General features: G+C 49.5%; 1 protein-coding gene across 19 annotated transcripts in view; it reads right to left on the bottom strand.

The window, feature by feature from the left end:
- Positions 1-12,662: 12,662 nt before the first annotated feature.
- The window catches only part of Cfap46 (cilia and flagella associated protein 46), a 95,979-nt gene continuing 92,297 nt past the window's right edge, over positions 12,663-16,344 (bottom strand). For 16 of the 19 annotated variants that reach the window (XM_052761173.1, XM_052761175.1, XM_052761185.1 and 13 more), the window contains 4 exons: positions 15,553-15,634; positions 15,069-15,205; positions 14,889-14,966; positions 12,663-13,040 (listed from right to left, as the gene is read on the bottom strand). In XM_052761173.1, coding sequence (XP_052617133.1) covers positions 12,919-13,040; positions 14,889-14,966; positions 15,069-15,205; positions 15,553-15,634 — 419 coding nt within the window. In that variant the 3' untranslated portion in view covers positions 12,663-12,918. The other 3 variants (XM_052761168.1, XM_052761169.1, XM_052761186.1) reach the window with 3 other exon arrangements.

The following is a 16,344-nucleotide window of genomic DNA, read 5'->3' as shown; positions in this document are numbered from 1 at the left end:
GCTCATTCTCCATGACGGATCAGGCTCTGAGTGTTCCTGGAAGCGTTGCGTTTGTTTAAGCTCACAGACTGATTTGAGTGAGGTTAAGTTCAGACAGACCCAATTGCTGTAGCCATAGATTTCTCTATGCGCTTGAGCGCACACACACACACAAGAAGGAAATACACACATGAAATGAAGAACACGTAGAATATTTCTGGCCTGTTCATAAGAGCATAATCAGAAGGAGAAAGAACAAATTATGAAATCAGATCCACCCCTTGGGCCCTGCAGGGGTGTCTTTGAGAGGGATAGGGGTGCAGTGGCCAGATGCAGGCCTAAGATGCTGTGTTTGGAATGAAGTTAGTCTGGGGAATGCTTTACACCTCTAACCCTAGCCTATGGCAGGTTAACCTCAAGGGGTCCCTGGCATATCCCCATACTCCTGATGATCCTGACCAGTCTGCAGAGCTGTGGTTTCACCCTACAGAGTTAACTGGGCTCTTGGCATTATTTTTGACAATTTTCTCAATTCATGGGGAAGGGGGTGAAGAAAGCTGTTCCATGACGTCTGCATTTTCCCAAAATAGCTTTGGCCTTTAGCAGAGGACTTAACCCAGATTGTCCTCTGTAGGAAAGTGTGGAGAGCACTCACGGTGCCTGGGTCTGTTGTGAGTTGCGAGTTTGGGTGTGAGTGAGCTTCACTGGGTGGGGTTATACTCTTGAGCACTTACCCTAGGAGCACCATGGGACTTACCCTTCGAGTCCCATATTGAGTGCTTACCCCAGGAGTCCTGTAGTATGATGCTCTAGGAGAAGCCTGAGGCCCTCTTCAAAGGCCCCTAAGCTGCCAGCCAACATTGTTTATGACCATGGGGGGATGATGGGTTGGAAGAAGCTTCTCTAGGCAATGTCCTGTGTGTCTGAAATTGAGGAATCACATGTACATTTGACCACACAGCTGCAGATATCCAAAGCTCTCTTCTAGACTCCAGGGAAAGGGAGCTGCCAGGAGATGGGGAGGCCGGGAGACAAGCAAGAGGGGTAGAAAGGATCCATCAGGACATCCCTTCATGCCCTTTGGGAGCCAAATCCTAGGTTTGAACCAGCCAGGCTTGGCCCCCTGACTTGAGCCCCATTGAAACCTCTAATTGCAAATCAAAACCAGGTCCATAGGTCGCTAGATCTATAGATTACTTTATAGCAATCTTAACAATCAGTGAACAGAATGGAGAGGCTATGTGGCAGGGAATATTGACTTACCAGTCCCTACTAGCAGCTGCCCTAGCAGAAGTCTGTCTGGGGCAGTTAGCTGTTCTCAATGCCCAGGCCCGATGACCATAAGCTGGCAGCAGCAGATGATTTTGTCTATGCTTTGCAGTTAGGTGACGAGGCTTCAGTTCAGACACTACTGTCGGCACTCAGAACCACTGACCTCAGAGAAGAAGGTGATAACCAGGCACCAAGCAGAGCTCCTGGAAGCAGGCAGGCTGAACTAGGGGACCCAGTGTTTAGCCTGATGTATGACTTGGTGGCTGGTATCACCTGTTGCCACACTGCTTCTCTGGCCAGGCCTGTCCTCACTTCCCAAATTCTTTGAGCTTATTATCATCATCACTTGCAGGGTTCACATCACAGCTCAGTATGGCCCACCACAGCAGTAAGTCCAGAAGCCATTCCAAATGTGGCCTCCAGGTGGCAGTGAGGAGCCAGCCTGACAGTGTGACCAGCCCTTCACACCTGAAATCACGGAACAGAAAGAAACAGCATTTCAGAGCAGCCAAACCCCATTGTCAACCTAACACCTGGTGACATTGTCACCTGGCTTCTTCAGTTAGGAAACTTTGGCTCTTTCATAGGCAACCAAGTGCCAGGGAAGCAGTTTTCCTCCTGTGTGCTGCCCTGTATGCTGGACTGCCTGGCTGTTGACAGCGGGATAAGGCACAAGACACAAGAAGTAGCAGGCAGGTGTCCTGGTCCTCCGGGGAAGAGGAGTGCCCATGAAGGTTGACGGAAGTACTGTGGGAAGACCTTGATGTTGCTCCAGATACTACTTAATCTTCCCCTGACGTTCTTCATCGGTGGGTTTATAGTGGACCTAAGCTCCGTGGGTCCTACAAAACTAAGCGCATCACCGGGGCACCGCTGCACAGCTCATTCAGGCCTAAGGGCCCATGGGGAAAGCACAGCGGGCTATTCCTATAGAGCCACGAGAGGAGGTAGGCAGCAGCAGATAACATCAGGGCAACCACCTGAGGGATTGAGAGGAGGTTACTGGAAACTCTCCTGGGCAATGGAGCCTTGTTCCGATGTAAGAGCTCAATCCAGATGCAGAGAGAAAGTGAAATAAATTATAGGCATGTTTCTGCCCGCATTTTCCAATATAAGTTTGCAGCTCAACCAGATATTTTTTTGGGGGGGGCTGCATTGTAGAGTGAGAAAACCAAGTTGTAGAGAAGTCTGATAACTGTAGTTGATTCCAATTTTTGTGACCAAAAGGTGAGATGTTTCCTCCCAGCCTTGCCCTACCCCTGCTCTGAAGGGCTCAAGGGGGTCTCAGGGACACTGCGGAGTTTTCACACAGGGATACAAGCAGACATCGGTGTGGCCTAAGATCAGCGGTGCTCCACACAGAGGGCAGCCTGCTGTGTGCTTCTGGGTCTCAGGCCACAGCCCACTGTCAAATTTCAGTCTTTATCTAAGCACCCTCCTGCTGAGGGACATGGGAACTGCCCCCATCCCTTTGCTAGATAGAGGCAGAAAGGATGAGGAAAGGAAAGGAAAGGAAAGAGGAGAAGATGTGAGAAGGGAAGGGGGGAGAAGGGGAGGGGAAGACAGAGAGGGGGAGAGAAGACAGGGAGGGGGAGAAGGGGAAGGGAAGAGAAGACAGGGAGGGGGAGAGAAGACAGGGAGGGGGAGAGAAGACAGGGAGGGGGAGAAGGGATCAGAAATCTGAGGTAGCTGTCTGGTGAGTGATGGGGAACAGGAGTATTATAAAGTCAGGAAAGCAAATTGTAGGGTTGTTTGATAATTGTAAAACAGTACTAATGGGACCAACATCTCACAATAATCTAGTCACCTCAACCCAGGAACACCAACATGACTCAGCAACAGAAACCGTTCGATGAATTTGCCACATTAATGGACTAAAAGGAAGAAAGACCTGCACAATCCTTTAAAAATACTTCCCAAAAGGCAGTTGAGGATGGAGTAGCCTACATAGGACTCCTATATTCTTTTTAAAAGTAGGAGCAGAAAGGAACCTCCTTAAATTTATAGAGCAAGCACGTTTTAACCCCCACCCCAAGGTAAGCCAAGTATGGTGACACAAATATGCCCAGAACTCAGGAAGTAGAGGCAGGAGGATTGTGAGTTGAAAGTCACCTGGGATATGTTACAGACCCTATCTCAACCCTCTCCACTCCTCTACCCCCACCAAATCCCCAGGGAAACCACACTTTAATAAGGGAATTTTAGGGCTTTGGGGGAGACTTAAATGCTTGCTGACACTGATGCTGTCTAATGTGATCACGGACATCTTGGTCATCCCAATGGAACGAGAGAAGAAAATGAGATGCATGGGACCAAAGGGAAGGCATATGTTGTCATTACTTGCTAGTGATGTTAGTTAGCTTTTAGTTGCAACTGATATGACATTCCATCAATTTTCTGAGTAAATGGGTTGGAGGAAAAAAAAATCAACATTTCTTTATAATGGTAATGCCACCAAGAGATGTAATAGAAACCATTACTTATAATAATTGCAAAAACCATGAAACCACTAGGAAATAGCAAAGAATGCTCCCAGGATCCACTCAGGCCTGTTCTGTGTGTCTAATGAATATGTCCTGTGTTGCTGGAAGGCACCTCACTGCCCACCCTCAGCCCTTCTTCAGGATGATACAGGCATAAGCCTGTGGGGCATGATCTACTTGACTAATTTAGAAGCCAAGAACCAGGCATGGAGACAGAAGAGGGGGAGGAGCCGCAGCTGACCCCTGAAAACAGAGGCACTAGACTGGGGAGAGGGGGTGCTCTGGGGTCCCTGATGGCTTGAGCCTGGGCTCTGCAGGACTTGAGGGCATTTCTTCCTGGCTGCTCTGTGGTGATATATTGTGTATCAAATAAAGCTTGCCTGAGGATCAGAGGACAGAGCCAGCCACTAGATTAAACATAGAGACCAGGCACACACCTTTAATCCTAGCACTCATGAGGCAGAGATCCATCTGGATCTCTGTGAGTTCAAAGCCACCCTGGTCTACATGAGATTGATTCAGTCTAGGAGAGAAACAGAGCCAGGCAGGGGTGGCACACACCTTTAATCCCAGTACTGGGAAGCACATACGTCTTTAATCCCAGCACCTGAGATCTCATGCCTTTGCTACCAGTATTTGGGAAGCATACACCATTAATTTCAGCACTAGGAAGGAAGTGAAATGGCTGGGCAGAGAAAGGCATATAAGGTGTGAGGAGACAGGAACTAAGGCCTTTCAGCTGAGGACTCAGAGGCATTCAGTCAGAGGATTTGTGGAGACAGGATCTCGCCTTCCATTTGGCCTGAGGATTTTGTAGTGGTGAGAAGTTTCTCTAGTGGCTTGTTCCTTTGTCTCTCTGATCTTTCAGCATTTACTCCAATATCTGGCTCTGGGTTTTTATTATAAGACCAATTAAGATTCGTGCAACACTGCTCATACTCAGCATCTCTCCTGGTTTTCCACTCTGGGAATCGGGGAGGTAGGAGCTGAATAACTGCTAGAGTAGAACACCAAAACAGTGGAGCAGAGACGGCCTTCCCTGGCCTTAGACCTTCTCCACAGCCCAGCCAGCTCACACACCCTACCCACCCCTCCCTGCTCTCATCTGGGTAGAGTCCTTGGCTGAAGTACCCCGCTCTCAAGTGACTTTGAATCTGGACAAGCAGAAAGGAAGGTGGGGCCCTACTCTTGGGCACAGCCTTCAGAGTTCTAGTTAGTGACACACTGAGGTAGAATACTGTCACTCTGTCATCCTGAGTGAGATGCCCAGGATGGGCAGGTAATCCTAAGGGCCTCAGATACCCAGGTCCCTCTTTGTGACCCTGTAATCCTCAGCATGTAAATTTTGTCTCATTGCATGAAGAAGCTGCCAAGTGCCAGTCGTCAGGTTTCACTTCAGCCTGTAGAAAGGGGCGTTCCTCTGCAGGGAACTTGGTAAAACGGCCACACTCGTCAGGCAGGAGTGTGACTATGCTCCCTCTAAGCATGAAGGGCTCTGCTACTGAGGGATCTTCTGAGTCTCATTAATTCCTACAATCTGCAGAGCAAGACTGCAACCTAGGGACCCTGAGGTGCCTCTGCATTGTCTCTGCCACAGCAAGCACAGTGAATACCTGACTTCCCTGAAACACTGAGTTTGGCAGAATATGGGCATCCAGGTGCTAGGGTTGAGCTGCCTCTCTGCATACTGTCCATCATTATGGTCTGGGATCTCCAAGCTCTCTCCAATGGGCAGGACATTCAGAGATTGGGCTGCTCAGGAAAAGTCCTCAACTAACACCCTTGAAAACACCCACATAAACCCACCTGCCCTGCACAGTTTTCTACTGGGTCAGACTTGCAGCCAGCCCCAGCAGGCTCTGCTTTGAGCTCAGGCTGTAGAACTCAGGCAGGGTCATCCCTGGACTCTGCCTGGCTGCTCAGTCACCGGGTCTTTCCATCCCCCTCATCAACCTGGTTCAAAGCAAAGACAGTGGGGGCAACTGCTTCCTCCTTGTCACAGCGACACTGTCTCTCACCTCTCGTCACAAAGATTAAAATCTATAATAAGGACATTTAAGAACTCCCTGTAATTTGGTCATCAGATCTATCTGGGCCATTAGCCGATGGCACCAGGGTATTAATCTAGTCATTGCATGGGCCTCTGTGAATTGTGATAAAAAACGCCCCGATGATTGGACTGCACTGGCCACAGCACTGTAGTGATTGAATGGCGAGGCAGGGAGCATCCCTTCATCACCCTGGCCGAGGGAGCTAGGCTCTGTGTAGCGGTAAACCCCCACAGGACCTTGATCTGAGAAGTGAGGGTGGTGTCTATCCCAGCGAGGGAATGAGTGGGGCTGTCCTTTGGAAGCCCACGGCCCTGGGGTCCCTCAGATCCCTTCTCTGGAGGCTGTAGGGCCCTGGGGTGGTACAGGTGGAAGAGAGCCAGGAAACCAGATATAACATACAGTGGAGAGGCTGCTGACCTTGCCCACAGAGGAGGGTAGTCTCCAAGGTCACCGAGGAGGGTAGCCTTGGATCTGCTTTTCTCGGCTCTCCTGGGGTCAGCTCCCTGTGTCCGTGGTCAAGCTTGCAGCAGGCACCTGAACACACCCACCTGCCCTGCCCTTCCCAGGGACCGGGCAGCCTCTTTTATAAGGGGTGAAGACGTATTGAAATTGATTTCTCTGTTGGAAATGGGATAATTAAACCGGTTGTTTCTCTGTTCATCATCGTCATAATAAAAGGAGAGGACAGTGGGGGTTATGTGTGGCGTGAAGTAATATTGTGCTGGCTTAATGTGAGGGAGCATTAATTGAATACAAATGGCCTTTCTGGGAGTTGCTGAGTTATATTTCAGAGATATGGGATAATGATGCCATTTAATCATTTTTACAAGATATAAAATTACTGGCTGCTCTAGGAAGATCATTAAGGAAAACAATTGTTCACAGCAATTGAAAATAGAGTTTTAATTATTTAATACAGAAATTAAACTATTACAGACCAATGCTGGACAAGGCAACTTAATAGAAATTTATATACAAGCGTCTATGAACATTTTAGTTTTATTAACCTGCCTAATTCCTTAATCCAAATCAGCCAGAGGCTACCTTAGCTGTGGCTGTAACTTCACTGCTTGGATTGACTGGAGAGGAGGAGGCTGGGCAGGGCAGGCAGGACAAGCTGGGCAGGGCAGGCAGGCTTCTGGGAAGTGGATGGGCACTGGTGGATGGGCAGTCTGGCGAATGGGGAAGTAGGGGAATCTTACCTTGGAATTCCAGGGATAATTCAGGGAGCCCCAAAAGTTCCAGCAGCAACTCTGTGTTACATGCAATGGCCCTGGGGGAACCTGGGCACAGATCTGGGCACAAGAGGTTATGGTTTCCTGTGGGGCAGGTGGTGGCCTAAGGCTGGGCAGGTAACAGAACAGGGGGCCGGGGCCACCATCTGGGTGCTACCCTAAGCAGGGTGACCCCCAAGAATGATGTTCTGGAGAGCTTCATGTGAAATGGATGGGAAGTGTCAGTGCAGTATGTGGACCTCGGGTTTGGTGATTCCCCTCCAGAAACCAGGGGTGACTCCTGAGTGGATAGAAGCAGAAAGGGGCCTGATCTTCAAAGGCCTGGCTCTCATGCTTGATTAAAACTTCCCAGAAGAAGGTGCCCAGCTCTCCCTTTCAGAATTTCTTGGCTGGAGGCAATGGACAAGGAGTGTAAGCAAGGGCACCAGGCACAAAGCGGACGGCTGCTGGATTGTTGTGCCCATCTGTGTTTCTGCCCAGGGCTGCAGGCCACTTGACGGTAGTCCCCACTGTCCCCCATGTTCCCTTGTCCCTGTCTTATATGGCCCACCAGACAGCCCAAAGCTCTGTGCCTAGAGAGTCCTAAATACTGGGATAAGGGCTACAGGATCAGCAGAGGGGCTTTTCCAGGTACCTCTGGCCTTTTCCTAGCCTTGGCTGACACCAGATGGAAAGAAAGGATATTTTAAATGGGATTTTGGTTAAAAACTGTGAGATACAATATACTTCACCTCCCAAAGTGAAGACTCTGGGAGAAATGAGACAATGCTAGGGAGAAACGCCCACCAAGCCTTGATGCAGCTTTGATATGGACTGAAGAGAGGTTTTATCTCCCTACACGCTTTTCTTATTTTCCAAAATTTCTTCTATAAACAGTTAACATAAATCTTCATTTTAAAAATTGGAAAGTTTCTCCACATAAAGAGAATAGAGTGGCATTTAAGAAGCTAATTGACCAGCTATAGTGGAGATGGCTGGCCTGAAATAGACCCTTACAGAGCATCTGTAGTGGGTTGTGGGCTGGAGGATATGCAAACAGCTTCCTTTACTACTGTCAGGGGGCTGGATAGGGTCAGACCTTTGGCCTCCCACTCCTCCTAGCCCTACACTAACTCCTGGCCCCTGCTTCCCCTGGGAATGTCCCAGAGGAGAAGGCGGGGCTATTGAGTGCTTAAGGTTGATGTGAAGATCATCCAGCACGGCCCCTTCTCACTGTGCTGGCTCAGAAGTGACAGCAACCTGCAGAGGGCCCTATCCCCACCTTACCCACCTGTGCAGGGTCGTCTGACATCAGGGAAGTCCAGGCTAGATGTGGACAGTAGCCATCACCCTTGTGTCTGATGCCCCTGCCTACCCTCCCGTCTACTGCCTCCAGGAGAGGCATCTTCAGAGGCAGGGCCGGGTGCCTTACTCGGAGGCCATCCACCGCTGGAATTACATCCTGTCTCCCATTATGACCAATAAATCCCAAGCAATCTTTTTCCTCCTCATAGTTTTTAGGGTTACATAAATTTCACCTATGCAATTTTTTTTCATGCTTGAATATATTACAGAATGCCACTTCTGCCGCAGGAGCTAATTGATAATGTGATTTGTTATGTTGCCGGGACATAATTCAGAAAGTTATTTTAACGCCTTTGATACATGGAATAGCACTCACTGTTTAATATTTCTCACATGAGCAGACACGGTGTGAGGTGAAGAATGTGATATGGCAGATGAAATATTTCTAGAAGCTTTTATTCTTGTTGTTTGGGTGCGTGCCAACGTCTTTGTAGAAGAAAGCTCATATTTCCAGTACTGCTCAGATTTGAATTTATCCCCTGGTCATTAGTTAGCTTTGTGTGTGTGTGTGTGTGTGTGTGTGTGTGTGTGTGTGTGTGTTTTAAATTCTGGAACAAGTATGATACATATTTTAAAAAGGAAAAACATGAAACAAAATAGAAGAGAATCACACATAACTCTTCCAACACCGTCTAAGACGTTTGTTTGACATATTTGTATGTCAGGTGGGTTTAGATTCTCTTTAGTCAGAAAAACAGTGTGCGTCTCCCCTACCCATGCCCGCACTGTTTGTGGTTTCAGGCACCCGACTTCAAGTGAGCTTAGAAAAAGGAGAAAAATTCCACAATCCAACAACTTTTAACAAGCTGCACGCCGTTCTGTGTTGCTTGTGAATGTGGCAGCTGTCTGATGTGTGGTGTCACATCATCCAATGAAGGTGGATCATGCCACGTGCTCCCTGCCTGCGAGGCTTGGGCCACCATCTCAGGTGTCCTATTCACTGTCCTGGAATCTCAGTGTTCGCATGACCCTTGTTCTACCAGCTCATGGAACAAAGCACAGGACTGTGGCACAGAAGAGGGGGTGGGACGGAAAAGAGAACCCATCTCCAGCCAACACTGACTTTGGTATTCTCTGGCAGCACTTCTTGTGTCCTCGCGAATTCCCCTCCGGGGTTTGGTGCTGTCTCTGGTTTTCTTTGAATCCCAACCTTCAGGATAAAGGGCCTTCAGTCCCTCCCCCTCCTTCCCCAGTGGTGACATTTTTCATCACTGTCAGGGACAGCCAAACAGAGATGGTGATGTGGGTCCCAGGTGTTAGTGAGGTCAACGTGCTTCTGCCTATGTGTAGTAGCTCTGCAACACTGTCTCCTGTGCAGGCGGGTATCACTGCCACAGTAGAGACCCAAATGGGGCTGTCACCAGGCCCCCTACCGCTGTTTCCAGCTTTGTCCCTATGCTCTGGCAATACTGATTTGCTTGTCTCTATACTTTGCTATTTGATGTTATATAATGAAATCTTGTAACTTTTACAGGGGCTTTCATTTCTCAGCAAGGACCCTCCAGGTCCATCTAGGTGACTCTATTGATGACTTGATTTTTGTTTTTGTTTTTAATATAAGACCGAGTGCTATGGTTCAACTCTGGAGTATTCCCCAAGACCCATATGTCAAAACCTTGGTTCCCTGTGGTGGTATTTTACTTGTACTGAAATGTGATTTTAATTGTATGTTAATAAATAAAGTTGCCTGGGGGTCAGAGCTATTAGAGCCATAGCAAGAGCATGGCGGTGGTGGCGCATGCCTTTAATCCCAGCACTTGGTAGACAGAGCTAGGTAGATCTCTGTGTGTTCAAGGATACAGCCAACATTAGAAACACACGCCTTTAATCTCAATACCATAGAGGACCTGGAGGGCTGTACATACAGGCAGTGACGAAGCAGTCATGTGTTTGGGTTTACAACCAATAAGAAGGCAGAACAGACAGTCTATATAAAGACGAACAGACAGGAAGTAGGCCCCTCTTCGGAGAGCTCTCTTGGCTGAAGCAGGAAGGGTAAGGCTCTTAGCTCTGACCTCTTGGCTTTCTTCTCTGAATCAGCTCTGTGTTTCTTATTTAATAAGACGGTTAGTTACATCTACAGTTCCCAGGGTGGTGCTATGGGAGACAGGGCCCAGTTAGGGAGGGATTCTTTAGGACTTTGGGTGTAGGACCTTGAAAAGGTTTGTGGGCCTCCAGCCTCATTCCCTTTTGCCTCCCGGCTATAAAGTAGGCAGCTCTGCTTACCACAGTCGCCACCGTGTTGTGCTGCCTCTTCACAGGCTCAGTGCAAGACTGTGAGCCAGAATCCGCCTATATTCTTTATCATGGTGAAGGGACACTGGTCCACACTGTGATGTGACATGGGTGTTGTCTTCTGCTCACTGAAGGACATTTGTGCAATTTCTGGTGTTTGGTCATCATGAGCAAGGCTGTTCTAAACACTCAGATGTGGTGGTATTGTGTTCCCCAAAATATTGTGTACCCTAATAAACTTATCTGGGGTCAGAGAACAGAACAGCCACTAGATATAGAGGCCAGAAAATGGTGGCGCACACGCCTTTAATCCTATCACTTGGGAGGCAGAGATCCATCCGGATCTCTGTGAGTTTAAAGCCACACTGGAAACAGCCAGGCATGGTGACTCACGCCTTTAATCCCAAGAAGTGAGCCTTTAATCCCAGGAAGTGAGGGCAGAAAGCAGAAAGGTATAAAAAGGCATGAAAACCAGGAACTAGGCTGGTTAAGCTTTTAGGCTTTGAGCAGCACAGTTCATCTGAGATCCATTTGGATGAGGACTCAGAAGCTTCCAGTCTGAGGAAACAGGACCAGCTGAGGAATTGGCAAGTTGAGGTGGCTGTGGCTTATTCTGCTTCTCTGATCTCCCAGCATTCACCCCAATACCTGACTCCAGGTTTGTTTTTATTAATAAGAACTTTTAAGATTCATGCTACACTCAGGTATATGTATGGGGGTGGGGTGGGGGCTGAAACACCACTTCTCTGAGATACAGAGTTATCCAAGGCTACACTCGGGGTGGAGGAGGGATTTGCAGGGTTTGTTTTGTATGAATCTCTTCTGGCATGCGCAGTGCTGTGTGACAGTGACTGCATCGCCATTCTGCAGCTGTTTTAGTAGGTATTCATTTGTGCTTATTATAAAAAAAAAAAACAATTTTTGACCACGTGTGTCCTGATCCAGGAAGCCCTGGCAGCAGTCCCTCTGTCCACAGCCAGAGGCAGGGAAAGATGAGTACAGAGTATCAAGGTACAGGGGCCACTGAGCAGGCTTGGCACTCTGGAGACGCACTCAGATGTCAAGAATGCCTCCTTCAGACCGCCCTTTCCTTGGGTGACGTTTCCCCCAGGGATACCCATCTGACACCAGTTCTGGGGAGACAGCTCTGGGCCCCACAAGGCTTAGGACAAAGAACACCTGTCAGTGGCTCTGGATCCCTTGCTTTCACAATTCTAGTTCAGAACAAAGAACAAGTCCCACTTCTGAGATGGTTTGTGTGTGCCCCCCCACAAAGAGTTGGTATCCAGAAGTCACTGCCTGTTGTGAGGTGTGAAAAAGTGGGTGTTTGGGGCCCAGCTTGGGAAGTGACTGAGACAAGGTCGTGGTGTAGACCCTATGACTGACTCCTAGTGGCTTTGGAAGAGGAAGGACAGAAACCAGGGAAGGTATACTCCCTGCTTTTCACTGTCAGAGGTGTGCAGCACCTTTGGGACACAGAACTCTTATCAGCAAGAAGGCCATTGCTGGATACAGTCCCCTGGGCTACCAGAACTAGGAGGCGAAATGACCCTCTCCTCTTTCTGTAGCATTGCATCATTAGCAGAGAAAATGGGAAACAGCCCCATCCTGACCCCTTAGCAGAGGTAGCAGTCAGGGAAGCGAATGGACCACACTGGAGCTTCAAGCTCCTGCCCTGTGGACTGCTCTTTTCTTCCCCCCTTTCCTAGCCAGAGAGCCAGAATGGGCAAAGAAGATCCACAGCTGGGCTTTGCAGTCCATGGCTAAAAGGGCCCTCCAGGATCTCGTGCACCACCCTTGAGTACCATGTCAGGAAAAGCCTGTTTGGAACTGCAGAAGGATCATATATAAGATGGGTATTTTCCCAAAAGCCCTGCCACAGCAGCCAGGAGAGTAGGGGGCAGAGGACCACACATATCTCCAGAGCTGTGGGGTGGGTATGGTGGGTCTCAGTTCACACAAGGATACCGTCTCCTGTAAGCCTTGATGGTGCCGGAATGTGCTGATGATCATAACCAGATGCCCCAGCTCCTGTCCTGGACTTCCAGAAACACACCACACACTTAGCTGTTTGTAAACTTTAGTTGTTTCCTAAAGCACTGAAACTGAGAACAAACCTGGGGGGCTAACAAGCAGGAGCTTAGGTGGTATACCCGGCAACAGCCGTCTTCTCAGGACTATGTATGGTGGACAGAAGGACAGACACCAGGCTGTGTCAAGGCTGGGGTGAGCTCCAGAAAGTGGGGAAAGAGCCCTGAGTGGAGAGGAGCCTCAGAGGGGTAGAGCTCGGGGTAGTGGCTCCAGACTCCAGGGTTTAGCTCACACGATGGCTTGGTGAGGCAGTCCGTACAGAACCAAGCCCAGAGCAGTGGGGTGCAACTCCAGGTGCTGAGGCTGCTGCTCCGAGAACATTTTTTCCTTGGAGGTGTGGGGAGCCTCGTCTGTGGAGCATAAGACATAAGCTGCCCCAGAGCTCTCGGGCAGCGGCCTGAGTCCTGCCTGGATACCCAGCCTCTCACCAAGGGCATGATACCATGAAGAGGGGAGCATCAGGGAGCAGGTTGGTGCTTCTGGCTGCAGGGGGCCCTGAGTTCTCCCTGCAGCCTGACCACAGAAGCCCGGCCACCTCCTGCTCCTCAGTGCTGCCGAGTTTTTAAGCTATGGAGGTCTGGCTATGTGGTTGTTAACGACAGCACCAGAATGTGATCGGGCCTGACCCCAAGCCCCCTGCCCATCTCCCCTGGAACCCTGGAACACCTTAAACCTGGAGACTGGCCTCATAGCTTCCTCTGTGATGCCTCGAGGCACCCCTACCCTAGACAGGATGACTCACAGGTATAAGCATCAGTTGGTCCCTTCCTTCCAAACACATGCTACCTGCTTCAAGTTGGGCCCTCTGTGATGACAGGAACGAGGGGACCAACGCTGACAGTGGCGGTCATGAGACCTGCACAGTTTGCTCTTTCCCCATTTACGGCAAAGCGACATGCTGGCCACTCTGTAGCGCAGACCGAGTGGGCAGAGTCATGTCCAGTCCTGTTTCTGGTTTGTTAGGAAGAAGTGGCAGGTTTTACCACCCTTGTCCACCTCTCTGCTCTCTTCCTTTACTTGACTGCTCAGTCACTGTTCTCACTTATTCTCACAAATTCATTCTTTCAATTACTAACAGACAACTTCATTCATTTATTCCTGACTCACTCACTCACTCATTTACTCACTCACTTATTCACCCACTTAATTCACCCCTCAACTTACTAATGTACTCACTAATACACGCACAAGTTCACACATTCACTCCTCATTCATTTGTTCATTTGCTCGCCCGCTTATTCACTCCTCATTCATTCACCCTCTCAAATACATTTACACATCCAACTCCCCTCTTTTCCCTGGCAACTACATCCCAGGCACTGGGGAGTGTAAGATTTTTCAAAAGTTAATCTCCTGCTGAGTTGTATTGAATGTATTTCAGATTTCTCAATTTTAAACTCTCCCGGGATAAATCTTCATGAATTATGGTACATTTTCACTTTAGTGTATTGCTAAATGCAATTAGCTAGAGTTTTATCTGTTCTTTTTTTTACTCTAGTATCTACATGTGAAATTTATCTGCAGATTCTTTCACTGCAGCTGGCACATCTTGGCACGAGGTTTGTTTGAAGGATGGGTGGGTGGAGTTTGTCTCATCTAGAACAGCAACATCCTGCAGCCCTCCCTGAAGCTTTACTCCCTAGGTTAGAGGCTGTCGGAAATTTTCCCGGATCAGGAGATGCAAGTAGGGTGATCCTCCTGGCTCTAGCAAGCCACACCCCCAGTCCAGGAGTTCCTCTTCCTGGATGTTTTCTTGGACCAGGTGGCTGCATGGGGCCCATGGACTGGGTAGTCTAGGTGGTCGACTCCCCAAAGTCCTCTCTCTGGGCAGAGGGAAAGTGCAGGGACCACCCAGATCTCCCCATCATTTCATAGAGAGTACAGCTGAGCTCTTTTGCTTACTCTCCTGACCGCCCCCCCACCCTTCCTCCGTCTCTCTTTCTCTATATGGTGGGCTAGAGACTGGGCTCCTCCATGCTCCTGTTCAGCTCTAGCTCACCCAGAGGCTGAGCAGACTAGGTTGACTTCTCCACAAGGGCAATGCATATTGACTCAGGCTCTTCCCATCCTTTCCTCCCCCCTCCCTCTTCTTTTCTTTCTTGAAGTGGGGAACATCTTGTCCCTGAGGGCAATGGGGTGCAATGTAACCTAGGGTGACTTACACAGACAAGCAAATGGTTGGGCAGTCTCTACCTTACCTGGGTTACCTGTTTCGTTGCCTATCCTCTGAATGAGACGAACAGTTTTCCCAAGTGGCTTGCCAAATGCTAACATGTCTAAGGGGGGGGGGAAAAGTCCCTTCAGGTGGGCTGTGGACATCCTTGGCAGGCTTCTTGCAAAAGCCCAAGGAGACTGGGATAGCCAGCATGCCCACTCACTCTCCCACAGGATGGTGGCCCTCAGCGCGTTGTCCTGCAGCAGTGTGGGCCACTGGTTAGCCACGATGCTTTCAACCCCCACCAGGCTCAGAAGGATGGCAGTCTTGATGGGCTTCTCCAAGGACCGCTGTGATGCACTGTGGAGACACATGGACTGGCACCAAGGGACTGGTGGCCCTCCCTCTGTCCTTCCCTACACCAGCTGTCAGAACGCATGTGTGGACCAGGGCTTTTATAGTTCTGAATCTCACCCACAAGAGTTACATGTCATTTAACAGAAAATAGCATTTTTGAGTATTGTCAAATCCATCTGGTGGCAGCTCCCAGCCCTAGCTTGGAGCCTGCCAGCAGTGGGAGCTGGTACCACGAGGTGGAAGGTGCTGGCCAGCCAGCTCTGGTAGCCCATCTGGGGTGAGCCGTACCAGCACTTCCTCATTATACCCCCTTCCCCATCCCCCATTGATAACACAAGGACACTAGGTACCTCTTGTTCTCTGTGGACTCTACCTTCCGCTTCCTGCTCTCAGGGGATCTTGTCAAGTCCAGCAGGACCATCATCTGGCATTCTGCAGGACACAGTGAGGCTCCTCAGTGGTCATCCACACCATTACCAGATCCCCATGGGAGCTGCACTCTGACTAATCAGCCTGAGGCTTGGACTCTCAACAGGTTCTTTTCAGCTACCCAGTGTATACACTGGAAATGGGGAACAAGCCTGCTCAGGGCCACCTCTAACTCTTCCTAGCATGGGTGGCTCTGCTCCCTCATCACTTATGGAAGCTTCTGACGTTCCATACTGGTGCTGGGGGAGAGAGAGAGAGAGAGAGAGAGAGAGAGACAGACAGACAGACAGAGACAGAGACACAGAGACACAGAAAGAACTTCAGTGCTAACCTGGGGTGTGGTGTGGTATGAGAAGCTGGCCCCAAAGAGGGGCTGGCAAAGGTGCCATGTGCACTATTAGAGGGCTTTGGGTGCTGACCAAGCTTACTAACCCTCAGTTTGTGAGGATTTCTGGGACGTGAGATGGTCATGAGTACTTGGGTGTGAGTGGGCCACCCTAGACAGGCATGCTCATTGCAACAGGGGGCAGAGTGTGGCCTTGGTGTGACTATCTACAGGACTGACATGGACACAGAGGTGAAGGTTGTTCTTGTCCCTGAGCCCTGAGATGGGCTTTGGCAACTGTTCCCACAGGAAAAATGTCCATCTGTGAGGGGACATGGCCTCCTGGGGACAGTGGACACCAGGAAGGATGGCCACTTTTGCACTTGAC

Source organism: Peromyscus californicus, unplaced genomic scaffold, assembly GCF_007827085.1.
Source record: "Peromyscus californicus insignis strain IS unplaced genomic scaffold, ASM782708v3 Scaffold_4__1_contigs__length_199733344, whole genome shotgun sequence".
In the NCBI taxonomy this organism is placed as follows: domain Eukaryota; kingdom Metazoa; phylum Chordata; class Mammalia; order Rodentia; family Cricetidae; genus Peromyscus; species Peromyscus californicus.
Note: the sequence above shows the minus strand (reverse complement) of the source record. Positions and strands in the feature narration are given on the sequence as shown.